The sequence below is a fragment of the Natrix helvetica genome (assembly GCF_964273705.1).
Source record: "Natrix helvetica genome assembly, chromosome: 1".
Taxonomy (NCBI): Eukaryota; Metazoa; Chordata; class Lepidosauria; order Squamata; family Natricidae; genus Natrix; species Natrix helvetica.
Window position 1 is genome coordinate 165,571,016 of NC_138548.1, and position 21,667 is coordinate 165,592,682.

General features: G+C 37.8%; 2 protein-coding genes across 10 annotated transcripts in view; one reads left to right on the forward strand and one right to left on the reverse strand.

Moving 5' to 3' along the window:
* SCRN3 (secernin 3) overlaps window positions 1-3,026 on the forward strand; it is a gene marked incomplete at its 5' end in the record, with an annotated part of 25,649 nt that extends 22,623 nt beyond the window's left edge. For all 7 annotated transcript variants that reach the window (XM_081935431.1, XM_081935434.1, XM_081935433.1 and 4 more), the window contains one exon: window positions 928-3,026. In XM_081935431.1, coding sequence (XP_081791557.1) covers window positions 928-1,083 — 156 coding nt within the window. In that variant the 3' untranslated portion in view covers window positions 1,084-3,026. The remainder of the gene's footprint in view (window positions 1-927) is intronic.
* Window positions 3,027-4,512: 1,486 nt separating this feature from the next.
* GPR155 (G protein-coupled receptor 155) overlaps window positions 4,513-21,667 on the reverse strand; it is a 48,193-nt gene continuing 31,038 nt past the window's right edge. Inside the window, exons 10-16 of one of the 3 annotated variants that reach the window (XM_081935428.1) lie at window positions 21,377-21,590; window positions 18,816-18,932; window positions 13,961-14,094; window positions 11,462-11,557; window positions 9,506-9,570; window positions 8,225-8,359; window positions 4,513-4,968 (exon numbers count right to left, since the gene is read on the reverse strand). In XM_081935428.1, the coding sequence (XP_081791554.1) occupies window positions 4,722-4,968; window positions 8,225-8,359; window positions 9,506-9,570; window positions 11,462-11,557; window positions 13,961-14,094; window positions 18,816-18,932; window positions 21,377-21,590 (1,008 nt within the window). In that variant the 3' untranslated portion in view covers window positions 4,513-4,721. Of the gene's footprint in view, window positions 6,668-8,224; window positions 8,360-9,505; window positions 9,571-11,461; window positions 11,558-13,960; window positions 14,095-18,815; window positions 18,933-21,376; window positions 21,591-21,667 lie in introns of all 3 variants that reach the window. The other 2 variants (XM_081935429.1, XM_081935430.1) reach the window with 2 other exon arrangements.

Genomic DNA, 21,667 nt, shown 5'->3' on the forward strand with positions numbered 1-21,667 from the left:
TTTCATGACGAGATCTTTTGGGGCAGCCAATTTTCCCATTCTGCAACTGACTTAACTGCCTTGCTTAACAATGGAATTGTGGTCCCAATTATGGCTGTAAGTTGAGGACCTGTATCAGGGTTGAAATGCTACTGGTTTGGGCCGGTTCACCCGAACCTGTAGTAAAAATGCTACTGGTTTTCCCGAACTGGTAGTAAAAAAATGCTAAAAAGTTTTTTTAAAAGTTCTGACCATTAGCTGTGTGACAATCAGCTGGGATGGTCAGAACTTTTAAAAAACCTTTTAAAGCATTTTCTAACCAGTACCGGTAGTTAAAAAATGCTTTAAAAAGTAAAAAAAAAAAGTTGGCCATGCCCACCCAAGCCATGCCCATCAAGCTACGGCCACAGAACCGGTAGGGAAATTTTTTGAATTTCACCACTGATCTGGATATAGTACTTTTAAGTGCAATCTGGCCATTTAACACCTAAAAACACAGAATTTAAAAGTGTTAAGCAATAAACTACTTCTCAGATTGGTTGGAATCTTGGACAGGAGCTTAAGAGATTCATAATTTATTTGAAAACTCAACCTTTGTTGCAAACCTTTCCCTATATGAAATCTTTTTTTCCCCTCATTATGTTGCTGGTTTAAAACATGATTAATTTATATCTCACTTTTCATTCAGGAGCTCTTAACAATGTACACGGTGCTCCCCCACCCCACCCCAAATAGTAATTTTCTATTGTTAATTGCTCAGAATTACTTAAATGAGATGTGCGGTGTAGAAATGTGAATACATCAATAAAGTAAACAATAATCTGGGTCTCTACATAGCCTAACATTCTAACCGCCAGATCACACCGGCTCTCATTTAAGATTAATTGTAGCAAGCATTTGCTGTGCACAAGGTTTATATTTGGTTCTATTTTCAAATTTGCTTTCTAGGAAAAGGCTGCCCTGATCATGGAACAGATACAAAAACTGGAGAAGACAAAGATTGATGAGATGGAGCGTATTCTCCAGAATAGGTTCCTGAATGTTGATCAAGCAATTCATCTTTTTTCAGATTGTGTTGAAGAAGAAATACATATATATGGATGACAAAATATCTGCAGTTGTTTCCTTTTATTAATCCAAGTGTTATTTTCCAAAACAGCTTTATTCACTGTACAATGCTACTGGCCAAATAGCATTTATTATGTAAACTAGCTGGAAGATAGTAATAATAAATTCTATTAAAGCATTAGCTTTAATAGAATATAATTGCTAATTTTAAATGTGACATGCAGCCATCCAAAGTTTAAAACATCTACAAAATTACTGGGTTTTGTTTACTTTGCATATATTTTCAGCCTGCATTTATTTGTTCATACACTTAACGGCCAAATGTTGTACACATTTAATAAACAGAGTTAATAACAATAATTTATATGTGCCAACTCCCAGCAATTTCAACATTTAAAAATCTAGTTGGACAAGAAGCAAATAAATAAAGAAAATAAGTGAAATAACTAATTCTGGAATTAATATGTAATTAACCAAATCAACCTCAAGACATTGTAAAGACCAAAGTGACTTGGTCAAGAAAACCAAGGATTGTAAATTATAGCACATTTCCTATTTTCTTGTAAATGGCTTCTCAGATGCAAATTTAAATATTTTAGAAAACAACTTTAAGAATTCAAGGAAGTATTTCTTTCTATACAGTTCTATTGCAGAAGTATGAAAAACATTGAATCAATAAATTGTGGATATGGTTAACACTAATGGCTTTAATCTAAAAAATAACAATAGATATAGATACAGTGAGGTCTGCATATGATTTGAACTGATATACAGACTTAGTCTTTGACAAAGGATTAAAAGAATAAAAATTCTGTCCTGAAAAGCTCGTATTAAAAACTTAATACATCAGGATAGTTTGAATAGGATGTTAATGTTATTTCCAATGTCATTATGCACTGGATTTCACAACCCAAAAGAAATTAGATGCATTGGCCCCTATTAGAAAATAGGCTTCACTGAATAGCATTGTTCCACTCTTTTTATACATTATTTTTATTGCAACATCATCTAAAGTTGGTGGTAATCAAATATTAATTCAAAGCACTTCTGCAAAATGTGCTAATAATCAGCAGAAAACAAATAAATAGTTAAGATAATGGGAAAGAGCTCAGATTGCCATACAAACTTTATGGTAATGAATGTTTGTAAGTTGCCTTCATTGGTAATAGGATCTCGTTGGGTTCAGATTTCATTGGTTTCTCATCAGTAAATGGAAAGAAAGAAAACCTCAACAGTTAATCCGTAAGTAGGACATTTTGCTGCTGAATGCCAAAATTGGTTTTAAAAAACAACCAAAATTACTATTTTTCAGGCAATAAAGAAGGACTGTTGGGAGCCAGTTATAGAAAGGTATGAAGTAGGATGCAGTCAGGTCATAGGAACATTTAAGTCCTACTAATTTATCTAATGAATTAAATCGAGCTTTTAATTTTAAAAAAGTGTATTTTCTGAGTTGAAAGCCTAAATTTGGGCAGGAACTCATTCAGTTGGCAATCTTATGACTATGGTAGTTAGGTACTGTAGCACTTTAATATGTAATAAAATTGCACTATTAATATCCAGAAGGCTGTTAATCCTTTAGCTGTAATTCTTGGCAATATAACTGAAAATCAGGTATAAATTAGTTGCAGGTCTCAATCTGGCCATAAAAATGTGATGAATTCAAGAAGAAAGGAATTAACAAAAATTATATCCATGTAAAATATATATATATTATGTAATATGAATTTATGAAAAATAATATAATTGATATCACAACAGCAAATATATCAAGAACGAAATGCCATCTTCCTAAGTTGGGAGATACAACCTAGAGCTGAATGTCACAAAAGTTAAAATTGAATATTCTACCATGGCACTTTGGACTTTAAGCTTGAATCCTTCTATTATATTAAGCCATAATTTAAACTATGGTTAATTTGGAGCTTAATATTTGTATGAATCAGCTGTGAATTATTTAATAAACAATGTTTAAATAACCTCAGTGTATAGATTGATCTTTGAATACAGTCTATCTCGCCTAACTTTAAGGATATGTTGGAGAATTGAATCACAAGAAGAAAAAAGTATATTGTGTAACTTTGTGTCAACAAGGAATATTATACAAGTCAGGACAACTGTATTTATTGAGTAACTGGAACAGCAAGAAAATCAATCTGCTACTTTCAGGAACATGTTTCTCCATAACTCTTCCCAATTAAAAAAAAAGAATAATTGGGTTTTGTAATACAGCATGCTTTTCATATCAGCTGTAGATCAACTTACAAAGTAGACTTTATATAAACCTTTTTTTTCCATTTTGGAAGATAGCCTTTTTATATAATGCAGAAGAAATCTTGGCACTATTTCAATTCATGCGCATTGATAGTAAAAAAAATAAAACTAACTCCCCCCCCACTTCTTTATGTCTGAATAAATAAGATTTTGAACATGAAAACGTTCATTATTTTTCAGGTGTTACAGAGTTAATTCTTTAAAAGCTAATAGCCATAATTTTAATAAGCCCAGCTTCCAAATATCCATATTTGTATAAATATAAAACATATCCATACATAAATGTGACATGTATCTGGTAAAAAAAATAGTGGTTAGCTAACGATAACCAACAAGTCTTCTTAATAGTTGAAGAAATATGACAAATTGCTTCTTCCAACAATATTGTTGATAAACCACTTTCAGAAAAAATATTTCAGCATTCTTAACTTTAAAAAGGCCAATAAGATGTTCATGCCTTCCTATTATTCTACAATGCTGCTTAAGAATTAAAAAAATTACCAGAGTTTTTAATAAACATATGCATTTAAAAATATATTACTTTTATGGTGAAACCTTACTAATATTACACACACACATATTCCTATGAATTATTTAAAAATTGGTATTGCAAAATTAAAATTTAACAAGAAGTCAATTCAAGTTCTTTAATTTGCATATCAAGAGTAGTACTCAAGTACAATTTGACATTTTAAAAAATAGTAATTTGGTATTATTAAGTACAAAATAAATATGGCATCTACAGACTCCAACTGATTGCAGTCTGTGAAATAAATTGGTCCATTTTTGGCACTCGTGCCAATTACTTATCAATGAATCAAGGGAAAAAATTATGAAACAAATTATCCTTGAACAAGAAGTCCTGCTCACAATTATGATGCTTTAAATCTCATTTAGATTTAAACAGACTGATAAACAGAGACTTATATGCTTTAAAAATTAAAACTGGCTTATTCATATAGGAATCAGGATGAACAGCAAAATTCATTTGCTGATTTCTCCTTTAACACATCAATCTTCAGTTATTTTGTCAGTACAAATAAGAGAACTTCGCCGTTAAACAAGAATAAGAACTGCGTACACCAAAATGATCTACTGTTCCCTTAAAAAAAAAAACACATCACATGATAACAATGAGTTGTTTTGTCCACAGTATTGTCTGTACTGGCAAGGACAATTTTTTTTTAAAAAAAGCCTATTGTTTCAAAAAATAAAACTGAGTACAAGGCCTGTTACGAGCCTTTCGCAATTTGAAATAATTCCCTGAAGCTACTCATTTTAGTTAACATTCGGATTGCAAGACATAATTCTCTTTGGGTTAGAGATCAACACGGCCACATTATAAGCAAAGGGATCTCAAACAGCGTGCAATAGATACGAGTAGGAGGGCCTAGTTTTGGCTAGCTTCCATGGGCGTCTTCAGTCCCTCGGTTGTCCTGTATTGCGGTTGTCGTAGCTGTAAAATGGTAATACAACCGCTCATCCCGAAATTCAAAGTCATTGGTAATATGTTGGATGATGCCGCCTTTCACCAGCCTCTCTCCATACACTACAGCTTCCCCACGGTCCGAGGCAAGGCCAACTTCCAAAAGCCAGTTCACCAGATCACAGCCGAAGAAGAGTCCAGTCACAGTCTTTGTGCCACACCTGTATGTCAAAGGAAGGATTCACCCACATGTTCTGTAAATCTCGTACCACCACTGCTTGTTGGATGAAGACGAGGGGAAAACAAGGAAAGACAGCATGATAGTTAGAAGGACGTTAAAAGAAGGCCTAGTAGCCAAGTATACAATTAAAGCTGCTTTTCCTTTTTTGGCAGGCCTCAATCGCCTTTTTGATTAGCCAAAATGCATGCAAGCATCTAATGAAAGCACAACATACTATATGATTAGTGTAAAATTATTGTGCGTTAGTTCACTATTGATACTCTTAGAATCTGAAATTAATCTTTAGTCACCGAAATTACCATTGGAATGATATACAGGTAGTTCTTCACTTACAACTATTTGTTTAGCGACTGCTCGAAGTTAACAATGGCAAAAAAGTGACATACAATTGATCCTTGCATTTACAACCATCCCAGCATCCTGTCCTGTGATCAAAATTTAGGTGCTGGGCATATGATTTGCAATTATTGTCACATGATCGCCATTTGCGGCTTTCCCAGCCAGCTTCTGATAAGCAATTTCAACAAGGGAAGCCAGATTTGCTTAATGACTACATGATTCATTTAATTATAGTGATTCACTTCCCAACCATGGCAAAAAAAAGGTTTTAAAATTGGGCACGACTCCCTTAACAATCGCTTTGCTTTACAATGGAAATTCTGTTCCCAGTTGTGGTCATAAATCAAGGTCTGCCTGTACGGTAGTAGAAGAGTTAATGGTCACATTTTAGATGATAACCATATCCAATTCTATTTCAGAAGGAGAAGTCCTAAGCGAGCATGTGATTCAAAAATTATTTTGAAAACGTATTTCCGGAAGGCATGAGAGCCCAGGAGCCTTTAATTATTATTATTTTTTTTTCAAATTTCAAGCACTTCTTCAGACCAGTTTTTGGCTGAATCATTTCTGAAGCACATAGCAGCTTTAGTAAATGCTGCTTAGCATAGCATTTGATTAAATGCTTTTTTTTTGTTTTGTTTTAAATGCTCAAGATCTTTCTTTTACGGATAATGTGGACTTCCATTTGCAATCTGAAAAGAAACGAATTCATGGAGAACTAAATAAATTTGTCTCCTCTGTCAGTTAAATTTGGGTCTCTTAATCCTAAAATGCTTATTAATCAAACTAATACACGGAGGTCTTGAGAAACAATACAATTGATTAAGATTCATTTCAAACTCCAAGAAGTGGTGTTTTTTTTTTCTCAATTCAAAGCTGAAAAGTGCATGCAACCTGGTGCAACCACCTCTAAGCCAATACTCTAAGCCAATGCTGAGTATCTCAGGCAGCATTATGCTTTACTGTGCATGACTGGGGCAAGAGAAGTGTCGTCTGTTAATCCACATACATACTTAATGTCAGGAAGCCCTTGGGGTGGTCACAACAAGCTTTGAAATGGATGCAGTACTTCAATGTTTCAGTCAATAGAAGAAAAATGCATGAAGCACTCCTCCAAGTGGTTTTCTAGAACTTCCAGGTTTAGGTCTAATTAATTATTATTTGTACAGAAAGGAACTATTCCGTGATCTAAAGTTAGGCCAAGCCAACATACAGACTATGTAAGATAGCCTTTTAATTAATAAGCTAATGTTAATTTTAATTAATAGAACATGGGAACATATAACAAAATCAGTGCTGGGCCAACAACATACATTAGGTTTCTAATGCCAGGCATTCATCTGAGAAGAAAAGAGAGATATATAGAGATGAAAAGGAGAACAAGAAGGGGTATATCACTTATTGCAATCTGTGTAGATCAAACAGCGATAGTGATTTAAAAACAGCAACAGCGTTGATCCGTTTTTCTTTATGCAATATTAATGTTTTAATATTTAAAAAGAATTTTAATATTTTTTATTCCTTGGCTTTTCAAGAAATATAAAGAAAGAAAACTTAAAAAACTGTTGTAAAATGCAGAACAAATATTTAACAATTATTTATATCCCACTTCCACAGAATTTTACATCCAAAAATGGAAGTTTGGGGAGATATGTAATCCTAAATTTGTCGAAACAGCAGTTGAATCAGAGTTTAGGACTTCAGAATGAAAGATTCTAAGATTAATAAGGCCATCAAATCTTCCAAAAGATCACTAAAAACGGGAAAGCACATCGTTAATAAGTTACACTTACATTTTATCAATGGCGTCACACAATTCATGCAGGAAGCCATGTAATAATAGAGAAGCTATCTTCTTTTGTTCATTACAGGTAGTCCTCAACATACAACCATAATAGAGCCTATTAGGGTCATAAATCGGTTTGGTCATGTGACTGCCATATTTTACCTTTTTTGTGGCCGTTTCTTAAGTCAACATGCCAGTTGTAAAATGAATGTGTTAGTATTAAGCAAACCTATTGCTTGCTATGGTGCCGTTTTGCTGAAAAGTGAAAATAATTTCTGTTTCTTTGCAAAAACTTTGTAAAACAGAGTTAAGTGACCGTGGGATGCTGTAAACAACACTGCTGTGTTACGGACCAGCCTGAAGTGTGGTCACATGACTGGGGTAACCACAGTAATTGGGTCATAACTCCCTTTTTCCAGGTAGGTCATAACCTTGAATGGCCGTTAAATGACTGGCCATAAGCTGAGGACTACCTGTAACAGCTTCAATTGCTGCCATTTAAACTTCATGGTTCAAAATGTTTACGCTGCTTTTGATTTCTATTATTTAAAACTATGTGCTAGAATCTCTTTGTGATAACATATTGCTTGATATATAAATTTTTAAAAAATAGTTAACCACCAAAGCATGAGTGTCAGATTCGATCATGTGATGTATTGTGACATATCGCTATGTTTTTTGCCTTTGCAGAACCGGGGTAGGCATCTGGCCCATGACCTGCTAGTTTGACACCCCTGCACCAAAAGTTAATAGCAATAGCACTTAGACTTATATGCCACTTCACAGTGCTTTACAACCATCTGTAAACTCCTAAGCGATTTACAGAGTCAGCCAATTGCCCCCAACAATCTGGGTCCTTATTTTACCGACCTCGGAAGGATGGAAGGCTGAGTCAACCTTGAGCCTGGTGAGATTCAAACTGAGTATCAATTCAGAAATAATTATTTACAAATCAACAATTAACCACATACATTAAGTGTCTGCTTAGTGGTATTTGGAAAACCCGTGTAGCGTATAAGTAAAAAGAAGGGTATCAATAGATGCAGAGGATGCCCCCATCTAGAATATTAGAATAATTTAAATCAATTTTAACCCTTATGAACAACTCTACCTTCTATCCTGGACAATGCTTCTCACACACACGTCTCTGTGGTAACTAACAAACTGTTGACATGTCATCCGAATCTCCTCCGGGACAGATGATTCCCTTGGTTCCACAGTTCTAGCACCCCAAAGGAATTCAAGCCTACATGAGGAAAAAAGCCCATTTGAAATACTATAATACAACGACTTGATTTGAAATATTTTGCCTGTGAGATTTTATTGTTACTGTGTACATTCAAACATGTGATGACCAGGTTTTTGAAGCAACAAGTTAGAAGAATTAAAATAATTGAAATTTTTTAAAGCTGCCAATTAAGCTGAAAAGGAGATGGATGGGAGCGAACTCTTTTTCCTGCATTCTTATGCACTTTAACCTAATTCACACACATATATGGATCCTAAGTTGCTTCTCTATTTGAGAAAAGAACGTCTGTCAACCCAAACTTCCATTTCTTAAGGTAAAGGTAAAGGTTCCCCTTGCACATATGTGCTAGTCGTTCCTGACTCTAGGGAACAGTGCTCATCTCCCTTTCAAAGCCAAGGAACCAGACATCTCCATGGTCATGTGGCTGGTATGACAAAACACCAAAGGGGCATGGAACCCTGTTGCCTTCCCACCAAAGGTGGTTCCTATTTTTCTTCTTGCATTTTTATGTGCTTTCGAACTGCTAGGTTGGCAGAAGCTGGGACAAGTAACAGGAGATCATTCCGTTACACGGCACTAGGGATTCAAACCACTGAACTGCCGATCTTTCTGATCAACAAGTTCAGTGTCTTAGCCACTGAGCCACCGCATCCTGTACCATTTTTTACTTCTGTCCAATATGCAACATGTTGCCAAGGGTTCTCTAACCCTCAGAAGCAGGGGGTGCAAAGGAGACGAGGAGAAAAAAAATCTGTATGAGGAGAGAATAAAATCACATTCTATAAATGAAAGAACTATTTCATTCATGGAAAAAATAATTACATTCCAAGGCTATATAATCATGTTAACATAAGACATTTTATACCACCTTAAAAAGTATTTTATGGATAATAACTCATACACAAGCCTATATGTCACATCTATACCGTGGAATTCAATTAAAGCAGCAATATTTAATGGTTTCCCCAATCCAGAATGTGTTAATATAAAGTGAAGCTCAGTAAAGTATTGCTTCATGCATGTATTAAAAGGAACAGAATTTTAAAATAAACCAGATTACTGTTTTGTAAAAAGTAACAGCGGCACTGTTAAAAGTTCTCAAGAAAGCTGAAATTAAATGGATGTAAAAAATGCTAAAATTACCTCCTTTTGAATGGAAGAATAATTAGATGTTTGTCTAACCCAAACATTCCAAAAGAAATGAATCCCTGAAAAAGAAAAAAGAAATAAATACTATGATAAAAATATTCTGGATGAACAATTGTATACAAATTCCTGAAATTAAGTTTTTAATTCTAATGAAAAACAGAATAAAAACCTATTTTATAATGCTTACATTTATTTAAATAAAAGTACGGCACGGACAAAATATTTAGGATCAATATCAATACTGTGATTTTTAAAGTCAGTCAGTCATATTCTTTCCTTTCAATATCTCTTCCCTCATATCACAATTTCCTAAACTGTATGTTTATCTTGGCTAGGATTATTAGTTTCTTAATTTTCCATGCTTCCTCTTATAATGAGACATACATGACTTACAAAAAAAACCCCAAATCCTTGCTTAAAATGACTGCAATTGGGACTGGCAACATCATTAAGAGATACAGTCATTAAGAGAGACATCATGCAATCCTAATGGACTTACAACCCCACTTCATTAAGCAAATCACCCGTAGTCCTTAAGTGAGACATTACATGACCATGACTTGTGATTTGACTGGTGGCTTTTTCAACTGACTCTAGTTTTTGGAAGCTCGCTTGAAAGCGCAATATTGATGATCATGTGACTGTGGGACACTGTAACAGTTTTAAGTGTGAGATCTGGTCATAAAGGGCTTTTTTCAGCAACTTTAGATGGATGCTAAACAGGGCAGTTGTTAACCTGAATTGCTGGAAGGAGAATTTAAGAATGTAAGAAAACTAAGGTCTATGAATCAACTGTAATGAACAGCGTATTTTGAAAAGCAAAACAATAAGCAATTTGGCAAGCATGTTACCCTTAAAGAAATAAAAATAACCTCTCAAGACAATTAAAATAAAGTTGAAGCTCTCAGAAAGAATTTTACTTCCATAGGAAGGACTAAAGGTAAGATTATTTAAGGAACAAGCTTGTGGGCTCTTCTCATGCTGCCATATTGTCAGAAAGCAGATTTGCCTTTGTGGTTGGAGTTTTTTCTTATTGAATTACCTTTTCAGTGCAATTCTAACCGTATGTGAGAATGATCTTGCAGGATAAGGGAAAGAGAGGGGCCAGGGAAACAATAAAATGAAAGGGAGAAGTCTCCAGTGGCTTAACAGTCAGAAGATAAAGGCCTTCCCTACTTGATTGGGTGGTTAAAAGTAGTGGCAGAAGATCTGTTCCGTTAGATTTGAAAGATTCTTGTTAATGTAGCTGTATAATAATGTAGAACTAATTCATCTAGTTACGTTTCCTGTCTGGTTTACCTGGGAAGGCTGAAAGCAATTTAATTAGCACAAGACTATTATTTTAGCTCCTGGTTAAACTTCACTCAGGCCTTTTAGTGAGGTGTCACCAGTAGCGAAATTCAGCCGGTTCTACCTGGTTCGGGTGAACCAGTAGCAGCGGTGATGGGAAGCTCCGCCCACCCATCCGGACGTCATCATGTCCTGTTTTTGGTGTTCTACACATGCGCAAAAGGTCTTGCGCTCACATTTGTGAACCAGTAGCAAAGGTAAATTGATTTCACCCCTGGATGTCACTAAATATATTAGGGAGAACAACAGCCGGAATCCTTCATTTTTACCTTCTGGATCAGTTAAATCTGCATCCTCTCGGAAATCATTTTCTCTGAAAGGCCTCTATTAATGAAACATCCCTAACTACTGACATGGATTATTTCCCTCTTTAAACAGGTGGAACAGCAAAAATTGTCAGTGTACAATGAGCAGTTTTAATTTTTATCAAATTTAGGGTAAGAAAACGGGCCAAACATAAGTCAGGCACTTTCTCTCTCTTCCTTACAAATATATGCCAGTCTTCATGTACACATTTACATATGGGTTCAATGAGACGTGCTATAAAATACATATGGACAAGTTCACATGGTTAGTTTGAGACAGAGGATAAATATTTACCTGACCAAAATTAAATACAGCACAGAAGAACTGCAGTTCCACATAGAGTCTCCCAGGCTCTTGATTAAATAACCACCACAAACAACTTGATAGGTTCTGTGAAGGAAAAATAACATGAACAAGTGTTAACATGAGTATCTCATTGCTACAATTTTCACTGGCATTTCCCTTGGATTATAGAGATAATTTTTTCCCCTCTACAACTGTTCAAGTTTAGTGAGCTGCCCCTCTAAGACTAATGGTAAAGGTTTCTCTCGCACATATGTGCTAGTCATTCCCGATTCTAGGGGGCGGTGCTCATCTCCGTTTCAAAGCCGAAGAGCCAGCCTGTCCGAAGACATCTCCATTGTCATGTGGCCAGCATGATTAAATGCCAAAGGCGCATGGAACACTGTTACCTTCCCACCAAAGGTGGTCCTTATTACTCTACTTTCATTTTTACATGCTTTCGTACTGCTAGGTTGGCAGAAGCTGGGACAAATAATGGGAGCTCACTCCATTACGCCTCAAACCGCCAACCTTTCTGATCGACAAGCTCAGCGTCTTAGCCACTGAGCCACCGCATCCCTCTAAGACTACTATTACTAAAATCAAGAGTTTACTGCAGATCTGAACAATCTTACTGGAGAGGGGTAACAAGGCCATGATAATAATTCAGTGATAACACCATAAAGTAACAATAGAACTCTTGGTCTTTCTTCCTCTCTTCCATTTCTGGGATTTTCTGTGAATGTTTTAAAACATAGTTCTTATACATTTCTAAGTAAAGGAAGCAGAAAAGCACACCGCTGTAGCTGGGCACTGGCTGCCAGTAAACAATCTGCTAAAATGATATACACTTTGAGAATTACCCACCCCTGGTTTAGAGAGATAGCGTGAAATGGCTTTGCCAACATAACTGTAGCGACAGATGGAAGTGCAATGATTACAGTTGGAATTGTCTACTGAATCTCTGATTCTTAAGTCATAGGAAGCTTCCTTACATCATTAGACAATTGGCCTAGTATCTAATTCAGCATTGGCCAGATGAAGGGTGAAGAACCTTTTGCCTTTAGATTTTGCCAAAATGTGATGCCCAACATCTCTCACCACTGGCATATTGGCTGTGACCATCAGAAGTGGAGCTCAATATTTGGAGAGCTACTTATGATCCATGGCAAATCTAGACAGCATACTAAAAAGCAGAGACATCACCCTGCCAACGAAAGTATATATAGTCAAGGCTATGGTTTTCCCAGTTGCGATGTATGGCTGTGAAGGTTGGATCATAAGAAAGGCTGAGCGCCAAAGAATTGAGGCCTTTGAACTTTGGTGCTGGAGAAGACTCCTGCGAGTCCCTTGGACTGCAAGGTGATCAAACCAGTCAGTCCTAGTGATCAGCCCTGACTGCTTTTTAGAAGGCCAGATCCTGAAGATGAATCTCAAATACTGGGCCACCTAATGAGAAGGAAGGACTCACTGGAGAAGAGCCTAATGCTGGGAAAGATTGAGGGCAAAAGAAGAAGGGGACGACAGAGAATGAGGTGGCTGGATGGAGTCACTGAAGCAGTAGACATAAGCTTCAATGGACTCCAGAGGATGGTAGAGGACAGGAAGGCCTGGAGGAACGTTGTCCATGGGGTTGCGATGGGTCGGACACGACTTCGCAACTAACAACAAACAACAAGAAGTTATGATCCATCTCTTGTCCACATAAAAACAGTTTTGAAATAGGCCCTTCTCACCTCTTCCTAGAAATGCAAGATATAAATCTGGGATATTCTGTGGGCATAGGTACATTAAATTACCTCTATTGATTTGTGTAGCATCAGGCTGTTGTGACAAGATAGATGACAATAGGCTCTTTAAAAAAGAGCAGCTCTAACAGATGTTCCATTTCTGGGTCGAGGGGCCCTATTCATGGTTACAGGAGTTTGCTTCATGCTCTTGGGAAGCCTCGGTCAGAACACTAGGCTACGGCACCTGCATTGTGGAATCTTCTCTCCTTCCCCACCCCACCCGCCCCGAGATAAGATCAGCCTCATCACTTCTGATCTTCGGAAGATCCCTCAAGACCTGGTTCTATCAGCAGGCTTGGTGACTTCAGGGGATAGGTAAACTTGTGAGGGGGCTCCGTTATTATTATTATCCCTCCATCTATTATTTTCTTCTCCTGTTTTATTACTGTTTTTACAGTTTTAATGCTTTGTTTTATTATTTTTATTATATTATTATTATTATTATTATTATTATTATTATTATTATTATTATTATTATTATTATTATTATTATTATTATGCACTTTTAGGTAATGATTTCTTTATAAATTTACAATTTGATTGTACCAGAGACATTTTCTGTGAGAAGAGCAATCATATAATGAGCCTTGATTTAACTTCTTTAAAAATAACATTTATGCTAGTAGCTGATATGAGAAACACACTTTGTAACGGAGAGTAGGGTAAAACGACTACATATAAAAAACCAGACGTTTCTGCCTTCCCACCAAGAAATTCTTACAGCAAAAAGGCCCACAATGAGAAGCAGGCACAATAGCACGTGTCTGGCCAACTGTTGGTCTCCCGTTTGCAGAAGCTGTTCTTCCTGAGCCAGGACACACCTCTGAGAACTGCATGGACTCAAACACTGGTTTGCTGAAAAACATTTAAGTATTAACACATAAGGCATAAACACAACACTAAATCCTGTTGTTCTCTTAACAACAGTCAGAAGAGAAACAAGAAAATGAAAACACGATCAAATGCTGTAAGTCAGGGCTGTCAAACTTAATTTTATTGGGGGCCGCGTCAGGGTTGTTTTTGACCTTGGGGGTGGGCATGGCCAGCTTGATGTCACTTGTGTTGGGGGCATCTGTGGTGGCCCGAGTGCTCTGTCAGCAAAAATGGGCTCCCAAGCTCCGTTTTTGGCTGCAATGGCCTCCTGCAACCCTTCAGCGAAAACGGAGCTCGGGAGGGCCACCCGAGCTCCGTTTTTGCTGGCAGAGGCACTGCGGGCCGATCCTTCACTGTTTCCAGGGCGGCCCAGATCTAAGCACCCCGTGGGCTGAATCCGGTCCCCGGACCTTGAGTTTGACACCCCTGCTCTAAGTAAGCAGAAACAGGTCTTGTTGATATACAAATGAAAGTGAATATATGTGTCCCGGGATAATGTTGCAGGATCCAATCTGGATTGGTCACTGGAACCAGATTTTTTTTTTTGTCTTTTGAGTTTCGCACTCGTGTGGAGCCCATTTCCAGGGAATTCCCCTGAAGATGGGGGGAGGTTCCCTGAAGATGGGCTCCTGCACAAGTCCAAAAACTCAGAAGACAAAAACTCTCATCCAGATTGGATACTTGTTCATATAAGCCAAAATGCTTGGTTTAGAATTGGCATGCTGTATCTATAAACCATAACTTATAATAGGGATAGGCAACTTGCTGTCCATTTGCAGTCTCCCAATATTCTAGGTCACGGCTGCCAAACTCCCGGCCCGTGGACTGGATGAGTCACATACTGGCCACACTCACACCCGGTTAGTGAAGGGGGGGGGGGAATCCTGATACATCATATGACACAGCCGTGATGACGTGAGTTTGACACCCCTACTCTAGATCAATCCCAGACTTTATCAATGATATTTAATTGCTCACTTTAAGTTGATCATTTCAAAAAAGAGGAAATTGAATGTTAATATGGACAAGAGTTGGTTCGCTTTGTGGTGAGAGAAAAAATATACTTTTTTTAAAAAAACTGCAAATATAAATACTGCATGTATTTTTTATTAAAACAAGATTGAATTGATGATTTTGGGATTCGGAGATTAAAAATGGATGAGGAGGATTGGGAAAAAATTAAGGGGGGGGGCGAAGATATTTACTTGATAAAAAAGGGGAAAGGCATAATTGTCTGTTTTCCTTTTTTCCTCTCTTTACCTTGGCTTTCTAACTTTTTTGTTGTTTTGTATACTTTTAGTATATCAAAGACAGACAGACAGAGATGGTTCTGTTTTCTTGCTACCCAATCCAAATCTCAGCAGAATCACCCCTAGAAAAGTATCAAACTGCAAAAAGATTATAGTAGTGACTATCCAGATTTTAATCTACACTTAAACATGTTATAACAGGGTAGAGACATTTCTGCACACAAACAGCCTGCTTAGATTATTAGCAACACCACTATTTCAACTTAGCTGGGTCGATGTTAACAGACTAGCATTTTTTTTTACTTCTTGCTTCTACCAAATTGCAGTAGTAGTAGGAATGAGAATTCATGATGTTACAGACTATTTTAAGTTAGTGACATTTATCACTAGATGGCACCAAAAAGCTAATAAATACTGTACCTTGTGCTGCCAAAGCAACTTTTGTTCTCCAGTTTTGGAAGCCCCAAGGCTTGCTGCTACTGTGCAGAATGGCTTCCTAATCTTATTTTCTTTCCAAACTAGCTATCAATCCCATCTATCTGTAGCCAATTATTATATTACAGAACTTGCTTCCCTAAATGTCAAAACAGGTGACAGATTTCTTTTTTCTTCCCTAACTGTATTGCCCATCTATAGAACCAATAAAGCTTTTAGAGAGTTGCAACTTGGATGGATTTCTCTCTCTAGACCAGTGCAAGGGCCCACTTAAAACTTCTTAAACTTGAGCATCTCTATGAAGAATAGAAGAATAGAAGAAACAAGGCACAGTTCAGAGATGACCAAGATTTTCCTGGATGATTCCCCATGGTTCTAATTACTCTCAAATTTAAATCTAATCCTGTATAAATAAAAGTTACATTAAGTTCTTGCTCTATGATTACACCATAACATCTATTTTTTAAATAATCTATTAGTATTATTAATCAGCAAATCTATACATCATTATTTTATATTTTTCTGTTTCATGCCCAAAGTTCAATAGGGGCTTCCAATTGGAGTTAAAGTAACTCAATGTCTTTTCTTTAATCATTTTCACCATCTCAGCCAATTCCATCAACTTTATCAACCATTCTTCCATTATAAGTACAAATGAATTCTTCCACTATTGAGCATATAGGAGTCTCATTGCTGTTATATATAAAAACAGATCACCATGTGCATTTTCCAAATTTTTATCCATCAACCCCTATAGAGATACCTCTGGTCTGAACTGCGAATTGATCTTCAAGATTTTTTGAATTAATATATCTAATTTTTATTTAATTTTGTTGCATTTCTTCCATCTTTCTCTTTACGCCTTTTTCTCTTCTCTTCTGTTCTTCTTGATTAATAGTTTTTGTTAGTTTTTATCTTTTTACTTTTGAACTTTGTAAAGTAACAAAGAAAAAAACAAACAAATCTAAGCCTCCAAAGCCAGGAAGTACAAGATCTTCTCTCTGCCTCTACTATTCAAAAGGGAGGGATAAACAGCTCTTTTCTCACACTTTCTGTCACAAGGGTTTCACATTGTTGCAATAATGTGAAACCCTTCTCCCCATGTATCTATTAAACATTTATTTTATTGGCCACAACATATTTTCGCATGTGTTCTTTAAAGGAGGTAAATGTTATAGGTGCATTTTTCCTATTCATAATTGTTGTTGTTGGAGGCTTTATCTGATTGAAACTTCTGGTATTGTTTTAACTGTCAAGACATTTGAAAAAAAGCAGTATGAAAATTCTAGGAGGGAACACATGTGCTGAAAAAACAGATAAGGTTACCAAACTGAAACAAAGCCCTTTTGTATACGAATATGAATATAAAGTTAGGTATATATTTGGCCTCCTGCAACCTGTATGTATATATATCTCGATTTCTCTCAAAATGCCAATTTATTCTGCAATAACATTAGAAATGATGTCAACATGAGATCTAGAATCTTACTCATGCAATATTCCTGTTCCTTGGTGATGTAAAAAATTAAGGAAAATTATGAAAGTGGTGGAATTTATCAAAATGTCTAAAATTGACCTGTTTGATAAGGGATAAAACAATGTGCTGTCATAAAAAAACTAGAAACCACTTATGGACCTTTTTATTAAAAATGGAAGCAAATATATTGACAATTTATGCATTTGGTGATCAAAAATGGTTGAATATGGGAAGAAGGAATGATGAAAATCTTAAAGAGGGGGGAGAGATAATAAGTTTATATATAAGTGCTGTGAATAAGATTGTAACTCACTTATTTTATAGATTTTTCCTTTTTTTTCTTTTTCTAACTGTATTGTTCTTTGAACTTCTACATTTTTCTTTGTGTATTTTAAAGGTTACCTTTTGCTTATATAAATATCATATATATAACAACATGGAACATCACATAACAACATAACATGGAATGTAGGAAAGAAATTACGTAAAGGACTCATGACCCCATTGGTTTTGGAGGTGAATCCTCCAAAACCAAAATTCCTCCAAAATGGTGCATGAAAGGCAGCAAAAGAAAGATTAGGATTAAAAATAGGCTGGGTCCAAATGATAACTGTGGTGGGGAAATCCTGAAAAATATTCCCCAGGCTATCCCTATAGGAGTCTCAATGAGCCAAGGCTCTGAATTTTACCATTTTCCCTTACTTTGTTTATATAGATAGTCCTTGACTTATGACTGCCTGCTTAGTGACAATTCAAAGTTACAACAGGGCATCCAAAAGGTTCTTACAATCCAGTTCCAGAATTCTGATAGCCGTCCACTCTGTTTGGTCATATAAGTACATTCTGGGCACTTGGAAACATCCTTCATTTATGATCCTTTGCAGTGTCCAGAGATCACATGACTGTGATTTTCCATGTTTTTGCTGAAAACTGGCATTTACTTCCAGTTTTTGGCAAAACTGCCCCATAGTATTTGCTTAATGACTGTGGATTTGCTTAAGACTGCCCTCCCCCCCCCCCCCAAGGTCATAAAATTGGTTCAGTCATGCAGGAGATGTGCTTTTAAACTATCATGACTTATGACCATAATGAGTAGGCTCTGTTTCAATGATAGTTGAGGATTATCTGTACAGCAATAGCACTTAGACTTATATACCGCTTCACAGTGCTTTTAGGGCCCGCTCTAAGCGCTTTACAGAGTCAGCCTATTGCCCCAAACAATCTGGGTCCTCATTTTACCCACCTTGGAAGAATGGAATGCTGAATCAACCTTGAGCCGGAGAGATGTGAACTGCCGAACTGCAGCTAGCAGTCAGCTGAGGTAGCCTGCAGTATTGCACTCTAACCACTGCGCCACCACAGTATATTAATCATAATGATTCGTTTATAAACAAAGCTCAGTTATACAAAGGATAAAAGGGGAAAAAATGCAACTTGCAGCAAAGTATGCAAGCTGCATAAAGAACTCTCTTGGTTAAGTTAAGATACAGTGTTGCATAATTGGTAAACTTTTGAATTTTATTCCAAACAAGATACTTTACCCGTCTCAACGGAGAAAGAACAGTTCTCACTGAGTCCAGAAATAGATGCGAATTCTTCTTCCGAGCAGCATAATTCTCCATTTTGTTTTTGACATGTGTGGAAATCTACAAGGTTCTCTACAAGGAAATACACAAACACACACACACACACACACACACACACACACATATATATATGTATATATTTCTTTAGGCTTTTAAAAAAGAAAATAACCACAGTTGAATGTGCAATTGACTTGGGCAATGGTTAGGAGATATGCCTATACATTTTTTTTAATAAGTTCAAAAAAATATCCATAGGTAAACATACATCACATTCTTTTTGTCATCCCTGGCTGGCTTTTCTCCATACTGAGGATTGCGAGAAATGATACTGTACTCCCAACTCTCACACAGTGAAACTGCGAAACCGCATTACGCAGCAGATGTGGTTAAAATACAATGATTAATATCTCTTCATGGCTGGCTAGAGATGTAGATCGCTATGGATTGAACGGGGAAAAGGTGTTTCAGAGCACGTAAGAGTGCTCAGGCTGTTGCAATTTCTTCGAGCCGTTGTGTATTTTCCTGAGGTTGCACAGATGGCTATCTCAGCTTGCTACGTTTGGTTTAAACAGATGCAAACAGATGCTACAAGTGCTTTGAAGCCCTTTCCTCTTTTGGGTCAGGCCTTAATCATAGCCCTAATCTGGAGGGCCATCTTAACCCTAATCCTACCATATGCTTCTTTGATCGCATAATTTACCCAATCTCAATTTTGAGATATCCATTCCTATTTGCATCCCTATTCCTTACTTTAATCTGAGGGACTCCACCTCAGTGGTGAAATTCATTTTTTTAAACTGCCGGTTCTGTGTGTGTGGCTTGGTGGGCATGGCAGGGGAAGGAAACTGCAAAATTCCCATTCCCACCCCACTCCGGGGGAAGGAAACTGCAAAATCCCCATTCCCTCCCCACTCCAGGGGAAGGAAACTGCAAAATCCCCATTCCCACCCACTCCTGGGGGAAAGGATACTGAAAAATCCCCATTCCCACACCACTCCAGGGGAAGGATACTGCAAAATCTCCATTCCCTCCCCATTCCAGGGGAAGGAAACTGCAAAATCCCCATTCCCTCCCCACTCTATGGGAAGGATACTGCAAAATCTCCATTCCCACCCCTCTCCAGGGGAACGAAACTGCAAAATCCCCATTCCCTCCCCACTCCTGTGAGAAAGGATACTCCAAAATTCCCATTCCCACACCACTCCTGGGGGAAAGGATACTGAAAAATCCCCATTCCCACACCACTCCAGGGGAAGGATACTGCAAAATCTCCATTCCCTCCCCATTCCAGGGGAAGGATACTGCAAAATCCCCATTCCCTCCCCACTCTATGGGAAGGATACTGCAAAATCTCCATTCCCACCCCTCTCCAGGGGAACGAAACTGCAAAATCCCCATTCCCTCCCCACTCCTGTGAGAAAGGATACTGCAAAATCCCCATTCCCACCCCACTCCTGGGGGAAAGGATACTGCAAAATCCCCATTCCCACCCCACTCCAGAGGAAGGATACTGCAAATTCCCCATTCCCCCCTCCCCATTCCAGGGGAAGGATACTGCAAAATCCCCATTCCCTCCCCACTCTGGGGGAAAGGACACTGCAAATTCTCCATCCCCCCCCCCATTCCAGAGGAAGGATACTGTAAAATCCCCATTCCCTCCCCACTCCTGGGGGAAAGGATACTACAAAATCCCCATTCCCACCCCACTCCAGGGGAAGGAAACTGCAAAATACCATTCCCTCCCCACTCCAGGGGAAAGAAACTGCAAAATCCCCATTCCCTCCCCACTCCTGCGGGAAAGGATACTGCAAAATCCCCATCCCCCCCCACTCCAGGGGAATGATACTGCAAATTCCCCATTCCCCCCTCCCCATTCCAGGGGAAGGATACTGCAAAATCCCCATTCCCTCCCCACTCTGGGGGAAAGGACACTGCAAATTCCCCATTCCCTCCCCACTCCTGGGGGAAAGGATACTACAAAATCCCCATTCCCACCCCACTCCAGGGGAAGGAAACTGCAAAATACCATTCCCTCCCCACTCCAGGGGAAAGAAACTGCAAAATCCACATTCCCTCCCCACTCCTGGGGGAAAGTATACTGCAAATTCCCCATTCCCCCCTCTCCATTCCAGGGGAAGGATACTGCAAAATCCCCATTCCCTCCCCACACTGGGGGAAAGGACACTGCAAATTCCCCATTCCCCCCCCCCCCATTCCAGGGGAAGGAAACTGCAAAATCCCCATTGCCACCCCACTCTGGGGCATCCAGAGGTGGTATTTGCCAGTTCTCTGGACTACTTAAAATTTCCGCTACCGGTTCTCCACAACCTGTCAGAACCTGCTGAATTTCACCTCTGTTCTATCTCATCTCACTGGTAGCAAGGCAAGGTGCCTGCATCCCCACTACGAAACCAGGAGCAGCAAATTAGAGACCTAAGTTTTTCTTTTATTCTACAATGGTAAGAACCAACACCAAGTCAGGATTCCTAAAACTAAGTTGCAGTTGTTCATTATACCTCTTTCGATGGGAGAATCTGTTTCAGAATGAGAGACACTGGGGGAAGATTTATAATGTTGATTTGCTTCCCTTTCGGTTTCTTCTACTTGATGTTGAAATTGCTGGTTTAGAACCTCATAATTAGTCCCTGCTGTTCCAGATCGGTTCATACACATGAGTGACACACCCGAGAACAATATGCTGATTGTTACGATTACTGCAGTAGTAATCACCTGGCCAAAAGAGGAATCGAAAGGAGGAAGTTAGGCAAAAGTTAAATTATTATTATTATGATTCAATGCACAGTCCA